At 46.2% G+C, this 15,442-nt stretch overlaps 1 protein-coding gene across 3 annotated transcripts in view; it reads left to right on the top strand.

The window, feature by feature from the left end:
- The window catches only part of LHPP (phospholysine phosphohistidine inorganic pyrophosphate phosphatase), an 81,243-nt gene that overhangs the window by 18,953 nt on the left and 46,848 nt on the right, over positions 1-15,442 (top strand). For 2 of the 3 annotated variants that reach the window (XM_035330018.1, XM_035330017.1), the window contains exon 6: positions 7,271-7,362. In XM_035330018.1, coding sequence (XP_035185909.1) covers positions 7,271-7,362 — 92 coding nt within the window. Of the gene's footprint in view, positions 1-7,270; positions 7,363-8,050; positions 8,969-15,442 lie in introns of those variants that run through there. The other variant, XM_035330019.1, reaches the window with a different exon arrangement.

A 15,442-nucleotide genomic window follows, 5' to 3' on the forward strand; every position in this document is an offset into this window, starting at 1 on the left:
GTTGTGCCCTCTTTATTGATTTGTTGTTGTGTCACACAGGACATAAGGATGAGTAGGAAATGACTAACAGACGACAGTGAATTACAAGGTAATAACTCCATCACAGGCTTTTGGTGACATCATAAACAACGGGAGTGAAGTTTGGGTGGCTTGTAGGTCCGTGGAGCCTGGAGAAGAAATTATGGCCCTGTAATTCACTATGTGCTTGGGTCTTACTTTATTACAGAATACGAAGATGGAAAAGACCTTGTAGGCCATCTAATCCCTCTCCTTCCCCACGCAGGAGTGTTCCCCGCTCCATGTTTATCAATATTTTGTGCAGAGTGGTTTTAGGTGAGGAGAAACCTGGCTTTAAGTACCCGAGGGACAGTATTCACAACCTCTAGTAGATCTCATGAGCAGGCAGGTTTTTCTGAGATGCGTTGAGATGCTTCCCATTGAAACTCTATATCCTTATTTCTAGTTTTATTCCAGGTAACAACCAAAATAACTGCTTTCCTTCCTGGGTGTTTTCTCCTTCCAATTATCTCCAGACCCCTTATCATCACAGCTGTTTTCTCGTACTAAACCTCTGTGTTTAGCTCTCAGCAACTTTCCTTGTGATCCAGTCGCTCTGCACCCTAACCTGCTGTGGTGCTCTTTTCTGTACTCCCTTCGGTTTGTCAATATCTTCCCAGTAACAAGATAGCTCAGCCTGAACAAAATACCCCAGGTATTGAGCAATTACTCAATCCATTTATCCAACCAACAAACCAAAAAAAAATCCATTTCAGAAACTGAATGGCATTTCAAGAAAAAGGTAGCTGGAAAAAAAAGAAAAAAGAACAAAGGGGAAAAAAAACCCACAGAGCTCAGCCCTTGGATTTTATGCCTCTAAATCAGAGGTATGAAGGTTTGTGTTTTCTTCCTGCTTGTGTAAGAAACGAATGATGTGCTCTTTTGGGGTTTTCTATCTTGAGGTCCTGCGTAGTGACATTAGTTGCCCTTTTCCATAGGCAGGACAGTGCAGTTGTCCTCAAGCTTTGTTTTGCCCACCTTGCCATCATCACAGGGATGTGTTTCCACGCTGGGCAGCAACACCACACCCCATTTCTCTATGAATTTCTTGTTTCTCGTTGCGCTGGAGAACCAAATTTGAGCAGATGATTTAATGCATCACCAGGCTGGTATAAAAATGGTCCCATGGGGTGAGCCCTGGGGAGTGGTTCCCGTTGAGGAGTAGTTCCCGTTGACTTCAGGAGGATTCGGTTTGGGTACAGAAAGGCAGTTATAGTCCCCGGCAGAGGTTATTATTTATTCAATCCTTGCTGTTTGCTAGATTTTCACAGTGCTATTAGTGACTAACTTGGTATTTTCGTCCCAGGTAGTTTCTAGTATGAAATGCCACCAACTTCTAACAGTGGGTCTAGTCTGTAGGTGTCATTTTGCTTATACAGAGAATAAAGGACACACGCACCTTACCAGCAGGTTTGCAGTAGGTACCTCTGCATAATGGCCCCGGGTGCCTTGTCGGTGTTCTCGATGGAAAACCAGGGCTTGCTGCTGTAATTAAAAACGTGAAGAATATGTGTAGGAGGAACAAATTACAGAAGAGCTCACCACCATAATTGTAGTGTATTTTCGTAACTTTTGAGTGCTTGACCTTGTAACTTTAATGTTCTTTCGAGACGGATTTGCAGGTTGTGTTAGTGAGCCATACCTAATAATAAAAACGCGATATATGCAGTTCAGTAAGTTCCTTAATCGTGCACCCTGGGAGGTTTCAATCTGTCTCCCAAATGAGCTTTACTTCTCCGTGTTTGTAACGACAAGATGAGCAGTGCCTTTACTTGCCTTTACTTTTATAAAATGTTTACCAGTAATTTATTCCACCTGTGGAATGCATTTAATCCATACCATCATTAAACCATTTCAGACGAGCTGCGCTTCGGAAAACATTACAATTGTCTTTTACCCGACTTCTAATGAAAAATAGCTTTTTAATAAAGCCGTCTCACCGCAGTAATGCTAGACAGTGGCAAATCTTAAATTTCTCAAGCTGCTTTAATCAATAAAGTTATCACCAGTCATTTCCCTTGGTAACTGCTTCTTACCGAGACCCTGACTTTACCTTCTGCTACTGAGGTGTTTTCAACCTGCACTTAGACTAGGAGGAACTCCCTGAAGTCCAATTTTCATTTTAACCTTTCCTCAATGGCCTAGAAATAACAGATTGCCAGTATTACTTTAATAGATTGGAAATTTAAACCTCTTAGAGGTAACCAGTCCTGTCTTATGATTCAGTAATATGACAAAGAATAACACATCTTAAAGGTTACCGAAATACCTAATTCATGTGTTTTAAGGCAGCTGTAACAGCGGATGGTTTTTACAGCTTTACAATAAAACCTAAATAACGTTAAGGCTCCTGTACTTTTACATAATCATAAAAAGTTCGGTCTGTAGCAAATTGTCCGGCTTCACCGGGAGTTATGGCAGGTGATACTCGAGTGCATAAAGTGCTGGTAGTTAACCAGGCCCCATTTCGGCCAGCTGCCCGTCCCAGGGGGGAGTTAGTGGGGCGTGAGAGCCCAGGCAGGTCACCCTCACAGTGCCACGGGGATCTGCCACCGTGCCGGCCAGCCCTGCCTTGCTCCTGGGGCTGACGGGGAATATTTTCCATCTCGGAGAGAAGAGTTAAGCGGCCGTGTGAAGTTTCAAGTGTTGAATCCTGCTGAAAGCTTATTCAAACCCGGTTGGCCCTGGGGCTTTTGGACATCTGCCCCAGAGGTTTGGTGTATTTCTGTGTTTCATCTGCCTCGTTGTCCAGATTCTGCCAGGTCAGAGGCCACGTGCGATGCCTTACGTGTGTTTGTTGTTTGCACAGCCAGTAGTTCCTGGATAGAGGTGTCATTAACAGGAGTACAGGATCCTGAAGCCTAGGAGGTTTCCAGGTGGGCCATGGAGAATAAGGAGAAAAATAAATGTGTCATATTCCTTGTGGGAAGTGCCTTTACTTTTAATCAGGATTTTGTATATGCACTTTATTTCTTTACATCCTTGGCACCCTTAACTTCGCTATTAAGCCTGTAGCAAAAACCTGCTTAGGCATAAATATTTTTGACTCTAAAAACATTCACTCTGTAAATAAATACTCTGTTGAAATTTGTGTGCCTCCTTCTGTGCACCTGAACATTTGCATCCTGCACAGACTTCAGCCTCCAAAGTACCACCTGTGAGCTTCTCCCAGTAACCAGGGCACTGCAACAGAAGCCCAGCTAGGTAATACAGCACGCTCTGGTCTTTCTGCCTCTTTTCTTACTCCATAGATCCTTTCTGATCAAACATTTTTCTCTGATTTTTTTTTTAATGAATACTAAAACTCTGTTTGCAGAGAAAAAAATAGAAGTTCCCCTTCACCCATCTCTGAAGCTGTCCGTGTTAGTAGTGAGAGGAGTCGGTCCCCACCTCCAGGGTGTGTGGTGACACCAGGATCACTGACCACAGTGGTGATTGCTGCTCTGCAGGTCGTTGTCCAGTTGGGATCATGTTGTGCCCTGAATCCTTAGGGCTCGTGTTCATCTCCTCCATTCTCGCTGCTGATCTGGGTTAGGTTTGGTGGGGACTGCTCAGTAGCCATGGCTTCCCTCAGCTCTGGCACACGTGTGCTTTATGTGTCGCTTGCACACAACCACGCACACCATCTCTCACCAGCTATGAGTGCAGGAGAAATGGAAATTACCCTCAGCCGAATTCTTTGATGTTTTTCTTAAAACCAGAGAGATTATCTCAACACATTTTTGTCCTTTTTGTAATTTTGTAGCTGATCAAAAAGAAGCAACTTCCACGGACTAATTGCACAGGTTAATGGTGTGATCCCCATGTAAATTGTGAACACAAACGGGGATCTTTCCATCCTTGCTTTCGGTGGGTATATGACCTTTCAGTTTTATATCTTTCTCTTCTTGCCATATTGCAGTCAGAGAGGAAGTTAAACCCAGGTTTGACAGGTAGAGTTTTTTTTTTTTATTTCCCCTGACAGTGCACCTTTTGACCTCTATCTTCTTGCCAATGATTTTTTAAATCCTTAATGATTTGGGAATAATTGCTCCTCCTTTAGTGATTATTGCCCTTCACCGATAGTAAATCTGTGAAATCCCCGGGGGCTGGAGTACATTTTGGTATGCGTATGCCACAAGCTGGCCTGGACAGGCATCGCTGCTCATGTGCAGCTGCACTTGCAGAGCTGCTGGGTGTCTTGCAGGAAAACTTGTCTGGACGGAGTGAAATACAGCCCTGCTGAGCAAGCTTCCCCCCTGGCTTTGGAGGGCCTGCCGAGCCACCCGGTGCTGCCCTTTCCTGCTTTCAGAGGAACCCAGGACTGAACACGGAGGATATGTACACAGATGAGAGAAGGAGAAAAAAGGGCAGGGGGATGACAGACAAAATCTGGCAAAACTGCTCCCAGCCTACTCCTATTACCCATTTTCCCCCAGGCTGTTTTGAGAAATGTGATTGTTCCCACTAATCTGTTTTCTTCGTCTGTTTATACATGCTTTATTTACTAATTACTTCAAATTAACCCTTCGTTTTTCCTCATTTCATGCTGGAGTGGTAGGGAAAAGTGAGCTGTCTGCAGGGGATCTTATGGCAGGTATCTTAGTAGGAACGCATGCATTTCTGTGAGCAGAGTGGATAACGAAAATGGTCCAGTAATTAAGGATGAAAAAGGTCGAGCCCTCCATCACGTGCTGGCTTTGGAGCAGTTTGTGAGCAGGGAGCTGGAAAGGCAGCGCTGCCTGTCCCAGAGCCTCCTGCTGCTCTTTCCCTGTGGACACATTTTCCTCAGCCCTAACCATGTCCCCACAAGTCTTTACATCTCCATGCTCCTTAAAAGAGCTCTTGAAGTGTGATCACAGCAGTGTTGCTCCCAGGCAGAATGAAGCCAGGCCGTGCGCATATAAAGCATTTCAAAATGCGCTGCTTCAGTGTGGAGCTGGACAAATGAGCCTTGACTTGCAGGGACGGCCTATTGCATCCCCTCACCTGAAGGTGACGATAATCCCTCACAGGAACGGTATTTAAAAGCAGCAGGAAAGATGAACCGGGCTGCTAACTGCTATATATAATCCCGCATGCTGTACCCGATGTGTTACACAGAAGAGGATTTGTTTTATCAGCCGGAGCTGTGCCAGGCATTCCTGGACGCAGCTCAGTTAGGCGCGTGAATGCTCTCCAAATGTCCTGCTCAGGCAGGGCTTTAGGTACGTTCTGGGACTTCCTTCCAGGATCTGGAAAGTAACCCTAGCATCTGTAAAGCTCATGAGATGGGTGGACGGTGGGTAAGTTGCATCGCTTTTTTGCTACCTAAATTTTGGGATATGGACCTACCCCTGCTCATGCGTGAGCACGCGTTCTGCCGAGACAGCCTCCTTCCCGCGGTGTCTGTGTGCCCGCCTTGCTTTCCACGGCGGAGTGCTGAGCGGTGAGAGCAAGGGCACCTGCACACCGCCGCGGGCACGGCTCTCCGGTGCTCTTGTGTGCTGTGTGGAAATGAGGTGCTTCCACGTGAAGGCAGGTAAAGAAGTAGATTTTGTATTAGAGCGGTAACTGGAGTGGTGCCTGCAAGACGCAAGAGAGACTTTCTATTTTTTTTTTGTTTTGTTTATTTGTTTTTTTTCCTTAAAGCTGCAGCCAGCTGTATGAAAAGGCTCCGAATTCCCTTTAGCTTGCTGCTGCTGGGGGAGCCCATCTCTGTTCCTGCTGCGTGCCTCGTTCCCACGACCTGACGGTGCTCCATTTATCAGTTCTCCACAGATGGAAAAACGCTCGGACGGCTTTCCGTCCGTGCCCAGTGGTATACCCCTGGTCCTGCTCCCAGTAACCCAGCTGCCACCCAGGGCAGTCCCGCTCCCGTTGCTAATGGCCCTTTTGACCCTCCCCAGCCCACAGGCAGGACGGGGACCTGTAGCAACAGACCCTAGGCTCAAGAAGTAAGATCAATTTCTTCAGTAAGCAGCAGTTCTCTTAGTGATTCCTTGTGTCCGATGTGCAAATGTGAAAATAATCAGTCATCAAAAGTGTAGGGAAGGAGCAGAGAAGTTGAGGCAGAAATTGCCTTCTGACATTATACAAAGGTGTGCTGTTGCTGTGAAAGCCTGGCAGTAAAGTTTATGTAGTACGAGGCTCTTCAGCAAGATGACACTACAGCTAATGAAAGTATTTTAATCAAAATTCAGCTCTGATACAAAAGGTGAAAAATCCCGTGTGAAAGTTTGATAGATAAACTAGATCCTGTATTTCCAAAGCTGATGTGTTTCCCCCCAGTTCTAGGTGCTGCCTCTGTTCTCTGCACGGTAACCTTGGGATGTTGAAAGCTGATTTTCTTCTTCTTTTTTTTCTTACTAGTTGGAGATCATGTGCTGCTTTTTTGTTGAAATTACGAGATGAAAACCCACAGCCATTTTTAAATTTGAAGCACAAAATAAGAGTAATACTTTTCGCTGCAGAGTGACGGGAAGCACTTGAACGTGCTGAATCTCAGCTGTCAGTGAGAGAGAGCCCCTGGTTGATACTCTCCGATTTAACCAAGACACGAAGCCTGAAGTGAGCACGCACACTCCGTGTTTTCTTCAGACACGCAGCCAAATCCCCTCAGCCCGGACAGGTCTCTTCGAGTTACCTGTTCTGGTAACCTGCTTAGCTGGGTTTGTTAGGATTTGCGTAGGCTTCAGGCGACCGTAACGCAAACCGTGCTGTGCCTGTCCGTACCACGTCCCACGGGGCAAGAATCAATAAATTAATGTTACACTGACAGAAGACTTCCCAAATTTTTGTATCTACCTGAGAACGGGTTACGTGTTAGGGTGATCACAAGCTTAAGTTTTTGACTAGCTTTTAAAATAGCAATTTTAAGGAAGCTTTTTTAAAAGATGCGCTCCAGTTTCCATTAAGGCTAACATAAATGCGGAGCTGGGAACATAATGGGGAGAACTTCATAAAATTCGACATTTTGTCTGAATTGTCTGCCAAATCACTTTGGTTTTTGTGATGGATTACAAATTGTACGGATGTAAACTGCGCTGGTTTAGTGCTCAAGGAGCTATCGCATGAGTTATAGTCAAGGAAGGATGACTTCTAATCAATATGATGACAATATTATCTTGTTTAATTTGTCTGATGGCAGTATTAAGCATCAAACCAAGCTGTTTGTTATGTCAAAGGAATGTGAAGCATGGCAGAAATAAAATTGACTTGACACCAGTTTTTCTGTATTTCATTGCTTTGACAGGCCATCATGATCGGAGATGATATTGTGAATGATGTCGGAGGTGCCCAGCAGTGCGGGATGAGAGCTGTGCAAGTGCGGACAGGGAAGTACAGGTCAGTGCACGCTCTACACCCTGTGCTCCACCAGGTTAACCATGGAAAGAGGGGGAATAACTGTAGGTAATGATTTTTGCACTTTCCTTTTTGCCGAACTACACGGTGCTCTTAATTTTCATACAGTTCATTCATTTCTAAAAGAAAAGGAGTTGTGGCTTGGAACCTGGTACACCTTCTGAATAGTTCTTCAAAATTAATTCATGAGACATTATTTCCTTCCATGCCGTTTCCAGATCTTTTCCTGTTGGTGGCAGACATTTGCCATCAACGTGCACTTTCAGTTGTTGACTGATCTACTTCCTTGGGCAGCCAAACCTAGGGTGGTTCCTTGGTTCCACCCAAACCTAGGGTGGACGCTGATATTTCCATTTGCAAAATGCGTTCAGAGAAAAGACTGTATGAAAGTGGCAGGATGAGAGGGGCTTGTTTTCTTTGGTCTTTTCAAGAAATACTTTCTGCTTAATTACTGCTATAATTAAGTATCACATTTAGTGCATTGAGCTAGTGTGTTTCGTTGGATTTTGCTTTTTTTTACTACTGTGTGTGAGTGTTGTACACTCGATACCAGGCGCGTCTGAAACTTCTAGCAGAGTCAAGATGTAAAATTAGACATCTACTCAGTGATCCCTGTGGGTCATCCCTCCCAGCTTTATGAAGGACTCCATATGTCTCCTGTTTTCTCTAGATACATATTCAGCACTGAGAAGTCTGGAATGTGAAACCTGTTTCTCCTCTCCCTGTCTTAAACAGAGCAGGCTTCTGCAGACTTGCTCACCTTGGCCTTTCAAACCTTTCTGTGTGCAGGTGTCTCCGTGATCCTGTGCGTTCATTGACCAAAGAGCTATCAGCAGCTGCTCCTTGTAGCTCTTGATAGCAGACCTGAGTGCAGTTATAAACACGGCATGCTCCAGGGGTGCCCAGTGGAAAATGCAGCCACTATCTGCTGCTCAGGCAAGATAAGGCTTGAAGTCGGCTCAAGGTGACTCCAAATGCAATGCAGACATCGGTCCTTCCGTTTAACGTTTGGGCTCCCTAACACTCAAGATCTCCTTTTAACCGCACCTCTTTGCAGTAGGCGTGGTTCCCTAACAGCATTTGTAATCCGACATCATTTCTGTTTTTAGTTTTTCTTCATTTTCAAATGTTAAGACTGTAAAAGAACAATTTGGGGGAGGGATGCAGCAAGTGGGCATGGTGCTTGCCATAGGCTGTCTGAAATGCTATTTTGTTAGTTATCAAGTTATTTTCTCTCTCAATTTTAGCTTATATAAGTTGATAAAATAATTCTGATGGACCAGTAAGTGATGATTTTGGGGAAAGAAAGTGTATGGTTTGTGCTGTTGGGGTTATTGATCTGTGTAATCCCACTGGCCGCCTAAAGGAGAGAATCAGGATTCAACACTTGTTTTTTCTCTGATATTGATGGCGATCACCAGCCAGCATTCAGCGACTCCACATCTTAGTGTCGCACAGAGACGAGTATCAGAGAAGGAGCTATCTCTGAAAAGAGATGAATTAGACTCTTGCTGCTCAACAAACATCTCCTGTGACACACGTGGCCCACTGCGAAAAATAAGCCACGGGCGATGCTGCGCTGAAAGCTTTCAGGCAGTCGGCGTATGTCTTTATGTATGGATACGAACACGCACACACACACAAATACATATAATCATGTGTTTGAAAAGCATTTTCTAATACCAAGCTTGAGCCATAATTTCAAATCCGAAAGGAGGTCACAGCGGTGACAAATAGGGGGAAAAAAAGGTCGTTTTCCACTGTTAAATGTCCCGTTTCAATGCACAGCTGCTGTTATCCACAACCGTATGCTACTGTATGGCAAGGAAATGCAGGTGAGTGTCTCAAAACTGAGCATGGGGTGCCAGTCCTATTGTTACCAATTTTGAGTAAAATAAAATAGTGGTGTTTTTTTTTTTTTTTCCAAGAGGCTAGAGATGCCTATGTTTTTAGGAGTGATTGATTTAGCACAGCCGGGAAACGAAGAGACACAGTGAGTACTGAGACTGAAAAAAGCAACTGGATGAAATTTGATAGAAGAAATGAAAAATAACTGAATACAATTATCTCACGGCTGATTTGAAGTCTGGTATTGGTACGTAGGTCCTCGTATTTCTTGCTGACACAGATGTGCACTGCGCTCAAGTACCTCTGGATGGCACTGTTAGAGCATTTACTTCGCTATTAGCTCCAACTTCAGCTTGGAGCTCAGGATGTTTTTGCAAAAGAAGCATGAGGCAAAACGGCTTCGAGGTTTTTGTGTAGATGCCGAGTGTTGGGGTGGTGGGATTTCCGGAGATTTCAGTTATTGCAGCTCAGGACATGGCTGATCACCTCAGCTGGGTTGCTTCTGTGCAATGAGTAGGTTTTTGTTTGCACCGCTACAGTGGTGCCTCACTTCAGCAAAATGCATGCAGAGCTGATTCCAGAATAAAATGAAAAATGAGAAGGTTCACCAAGGAATTGCTGCAGGATGTGACAACATGCTGCTGCATATGGGGAAATGACAATTTGGGGGATAATTTGTGCATGTCATTGTGTAGGTCCAAGGGATTCTGTTGTACGCCTCCATTCTCATCTAAATGGTGACCCCGACTGACAGTGTCATCTTTGGTGCGTTTGGGGCAGCATTCCTTATTGCAGCAGTCACTGCAGCTGCCTTCAGCATCCTGGAGATCTGCTGCCCGCCAAGGGTAACACACCGTAGCGCAAAGGATGGCACGTGCACCAGGGCTTCCTGTAAAGTCTGTTGTATTTCCAAGTGACTGCAGTGCGTCTGTGCAGGTTGCAGGCTGCAGAGTAACCCTCTGCATCTTGCTGGCATTAGTCAGCTGAAATAAGTGGTCCCTTTGTCCTGAAAGCCTTGCAGGTGAGCTGAGGTCCAGAAGGAGTACGCGTGGAGAGCTGGCGTAGCTGTAGTGCTGCCTCCTTCCCCGCGCACTCACACTTCTGGCTGGGGCTGGGCTCTGCAAGGACTTGGTGCTGGCTGCTCCCAGGGTGAGATGCAAGTGTGGAGTAAGCTGGTGCAAAAGCGTTCAGTTTAACACCACCTTACGTCAGAGGTCCTGAAAATTAACACCTTTTTCTCACTTTTTCGGATCTTAAAGTTTAGTAAAATTTGCATATTTTATTTTGACAAGGTTTGCCCTCTTCTCACTTCTGCATCTGTGCTTGTCTTCTCCTCAAAAGCACCGAATCTTCCAGCAGGATTTAATGTTGAACTCAGTAGCCAAACCAGGCATGGAGTACATTAGCCCATAAAATGCAGTCAATCTTGGAGTAAAACCTCTTTTGACATAAGTCAGGACAGTAATGGAAAGGTGTAAGCAGAGCCGGGGAGGCTCTGGTTCTGGAAACCCCAGCAGCTGGGATTTGTTGAGGACCTGACAGAGTTCAGATCAATGATCCGTTTAGTGTCCTTCAACTGATCATGGCCTAGCAAATGTCCAAGGAAAGGATGCAAGAGGAGAGCAAGAATATGGGTGAAATGTCTTCCAACTGGTCTCTGAGGTTTCAGCAGTCTTAATGGCAATTCTTAGCCAGAGGTGGTTTCTTTGTATTTCAAGTGTTTTTTTTTTTGCTGTTCATCTTCTTGTTTTTCCCTCTACCCCCTATAAATTTGGCAGACCTACAGAGTAAAACCCCATTCATCACTGACACCATCACCTCCCGTGCTGTGAAGTGTCAGACCCTGTGAGGTCACTCCTGAAACCAACTTCTCTCTGCACGTACTGCCTGTAGATTTCTGGGGCTCCCCCTGGATAAGATGGCGTTTTGTGTTGATCTCAGCCAGCACCATTCTCCAACACGGGTCGTTTGCTCAGCCAAATGCAGCCTTTTTTCGATGTACAGTCCATGTTGGATCTTGTCCGCTGGTGTCACCACCCTCAGTCACTCCTGCCACGCTGTGCACATCAGGTCTGTGCTGCAGACTCCTGCGTACCGCGAGAAGACAGCGTTAGGTCTTCCAGCACTGGGAAATGTGGTGCTAATTAAGACGTTTCCCTGCACACCTGCGTGGAGCACCTCCTTAGCCAACATCTTTCGGATCTAGGGCAGAACACGTACTCGTCTTCCTGCACGGGGTATGTGCTAATTCCACTTGCAGCTAATTGGCCTTGACATCAAACCAATAAATTCCACCGTAACTATTGATTCCGCAGTGCCGCTTAATGTTCTTGTTCCTCTTCGCAGCGTGCAAGTTAAAGCAGGGAAAAATTACTTTGAGGCTCTTCCAGCTGTCTCCCCATAAAATCAGAAACAGCTTTCAGATACGTCAGTGCATCAGATTGATTGGTGACAGGGCAGAAGAATTCCACCTCTCTTCTTGCTGTTATTTACGGGGTTTGATTTATAGGTAATGAGCTCAGAAGAAAGCCTTTGCAGCGGTTACTGTGGATATCCAGAGGTTGTGCTCTTTCAGTTTCCGTGCTGATACCAAAGTGGAGATGTTTGGAGTAAGTTTGGCTGTAGACAGGAGTTTGCAGCGGCATTTCTTGCCTGTACCAGAGTTTGTGCTGTGCACTCAGCAATAAGCCTGAGGTGGCAGTGTTCGTCTCTCGATGTCACCTGTCCATAGCTGGTGTGCGGGGCAGCCAGGACCGTTTGCAGCAGAAGTACCCGCTGTCCCTGCTGGCCTGTGCAACATCCCTCAGCGCTCTCGTAATACTACACGTAAAAGATAGAGCAGGGATAAAAGGGGCCCGGGACAGCTGCCAACTCTTGCGAACTCTGCCACTGTTCTCTCAGAGAACTGGGTCAAGTTACTTCATGTTGCCCTTCGGTTTCCCCACTTTATAATTATCCTCTGAGAATAATTATCCTGACTTTATTAAGAAAGTGGCTTGTGATCCGTTCCTCTTATCGGATCGAAGAAAACATGCAGAATTTTAGAGATTTAAAGGAAATCGGCTTGCCAGATGTGATCAAGACAGAAGTTGTGACAGAGGAAGATCTTTCAGGCTGACATCATCAGCTGACTAAGGCTTCAGAAAAACAGGGGTGGGTCTTTATAACAACCTCCTAAATGAAGTTATTAAGTGATTCTAAAAAGCAAATTTCCACCCAGAGACAAATTCACAGCTACTACAGCCTGTAATAGTAAATGAAAGATCATGACACCTTTTGCAAAGAAACAGTCGCATCCCACTGCTCTGCAAAGCTGTTGCTTGAAACAGAAGCAGCATCCCTCCCACCCTCGCTTCCTTGTTCCCTGAATTGCTAACCACAGCCACGATGAACAAATTTACTAGCTTCGTGTTTCCTGGGTCCTGATGGAGCATACCAGAAGTAATGAGAACTAACGCGCAGAGGCACTCCCTTTATGCTGAAGGAGAACCAGAGGCGTTTGGATGGCCTCGCAGTCCTGATAATTAAGCCTGTTTCGAGTACTAAATGGAAAGGCTTCCAACCCGTACTTGCACTATAAATGGTGTATTGTAATTCATGGTAGTGTCTTAAGTAATGTTTATGAACATCCAGTGTCAGCAAGTCAGTTCTCGTGTGGTGATGGCAGTAAATCCGAAGGCACAGGTTTAGTCACCATTTATTACGTGTTCCAATCACCGTTCGTTTTGTCCACCTGAGGAGCTCCACATGTGTATATCGGCTTCTTGACCACACTTGGGTTACTGTAATCAGCTTTGTGAGGGAGGTTCGGAGTTCATGCTGCAGTTCCTTAGCGTAGTAACGCTCATCTGGTGGCAGCCTTAATTTTTCCCGGTATATTCATGAAGTCCGGACAGAAATTAGTTTAAGACTCTGGTGCTGCAGGAATGAATGGCCTAGGAGAAGATGTAAGTTCTTGCTGTTGTAATGGGGGGTTATAATCCAGCCACCCCCTTTTCATCGTAGAATATAGCCAATTGCCATGCAAAACAAAGAAAAGCACGGAAATACCTTATTACTGAACTACAAGTGGTGAAGTTGGAAGTAGAAGACTTTAACAACGGGCTCTAAAGGACTATCGTTGGTTTAAGGATTTCTGTTTCTTGAACTGAACATAGCCAAACGTTTGCACCCAGTAACGTCACTGTGTGGTGTTAGAAATGCAGGTTCTACCTGAGGTGAAACACACCCGAAAAGCACAGGGGGGAGTAAGGAGCTCTGCCATGTTGTAGCTCATGCGTAGCTTTAATTGTCTCTAGTCTGAAAGCGCAATGATACATATATATTTTATTAGCAGGTTGACTTATTCAATGATACCCTAATTAACCTTGAGGAAGCAGATTGTGCTCAGGGTGTAGCTATGCTAGGTGCTGCATGTAAGCTCCTGTGCTGTTCTGAAAAAAGAATGAGTATCAGGAAAAAACAGATTGTGGTGTGAGTAGGGATAAGGTTAACCAATGTTGCGTGTCAGGTTAGTGAGGAAATGTAGTGTTACATGGCTGTCCTGCCAGTTCCACTCTCTACCCAAGGAGCCACTTTTTCTGCAGTAGCCCAGCTCTGATCAGCTGCTACATCGCAAACGTTTCTGCGAGGAAGCAATTTGCATCTCGCAGATCAAGATGGCAGTGACCACATCAGCTTGTGCTGCACTTTTGCTTCCCCTCTTCCTTCACGTCCCCACAAAGTTCAGCAGCAGAGGCAGCGGCCTTAAAGGTTTCCATCCCTGCTGTTCTGACGCTGGGGAATGAAAGGCTCGGAGAGGAGGAGATGTCACCAGGACCAGCTACTGGCAGCCATAGGCAAATAGACCTGGGAGGGTGAATGGTTCAGCTGGGCCTGACGTGTGGGACCGAACCACTTCCAAACTCTGCTCTGCAAAGCATCCAAAGCTAATGGCCACTTTGCTTTGGTCTCCTGTTTTTTTTGGGGCCAAGTCCTACCTCAGATGGCTCAGATGACCGAAAGGAGGCAGCTCAGGGGCCTTCCAGGGTTTCCAGTGAGCGTGTTCCTCCTGCACAGCGCCCGGTTTGCTGCAGGCACCCGTGGTGTCCTGGGGAGCTGCCTGTCCCACGGGACCTGCAGCACCCCTGGGGGCAGGCCCACCTCCATCTCCTGTTAGACCCCAGCCTGAAGAACACGGTTTACGAGATGGGACAGGAAGCAGGCTCGCGTTTATTTTTATCTTTCCTGGCCTCTTCTCAGTGCCAACGTAACATTGCAGTAGAAAAATTCCTTAGCTGAACAGTCATGGGAGCTGGTCGAGCGCAGTAGTGTTTCTCAACACTTCTCACTTGCAGGATGCCAAGCCGTATTAGCTTGTTCAGCGTTTGACAGCAGCGATGAACACCCTACCAATAGCTAGCTAGCTGCTTTATTTCTGTAAAAAAATGCTAACGAGCCTGTTGAAATGTGCTGCAGAAGTGGCAGAGCTGGGACAGCTGCACAATTGCGGTTTCACTAGAGGTTTCCTTTTTTAAAACGCAGGTTCCTCTTCTCTGCCTGTTTTCCTCCTCTAGCTAAATGTCATCCCGGTCGGCAGAGCACTGCCGTAGCCCAGCGAGGAGCACGGCAGAAGGGGAACTGCTCCGAGAAAACCAAAGCACAGCATTCACTTCAGAGAAAAAAGCAAACAAACAAGAGAGAAGCAGACCAAATGAGCTGCTGATGTAACTCCCTCGAAGCAAATGATTCAGTATCTGAAATTTAATCTCCCTTCTGGCTGGGGCTCCTGCTGTAAACAGGCACAGGAGCGGCTGCTCTGGGGCAGCACCTTGTGCCTGCGCCCTGCAAGCACAAAGCAAGCAACAATTTGTGCTTCAGTGCCCTGCTGCCTGGCCTGCAAGTGCTTGGGGCTTACGTAGAGGCTAATTTACTGGCACCTATTTTCTGCTCTACTTCGAGGTAGATAAGAGTGAGTTTAGCCAACAAACCCGAGCGGCTGGCTAGGCCCCAGCATGTTTTTTGTGCACTGGAGGTGCTTGAAGGGCTGTGTGTGTGCTCAGGCATGGGGTCATGCAGCTGGGGGTGATCAGAGGCAGAAAGCGGGGTGTCCTCACCCCACAGCAGGTCCTGGAGCTGTGCAGGGACTCTGCTGCAGGCAGGTGGCATTTTCACCTCACCTGGCGGCTGAGGGAGCTGGGGCCGGAGCCGCAGGCCCCTGGGGTCGAATAGGAGA

This window comes from Oxyura jamaicensis, chromosome 6 (genome assembly GCF_011077185.1).
Source record: "Oxyura jamaicensis isolate SHBP4307 breed ruddy duck chromosome 6, BPBGC_Ojam_1.0, whole genome shotgun sequence".
Taxonomy (NCBI): domain Eukaryota; kingdom Metazoa; phylum Chordata; class Aves; order Anseriformes; family Anatidae; genus Oxyura; species Oxyura jamaicensis.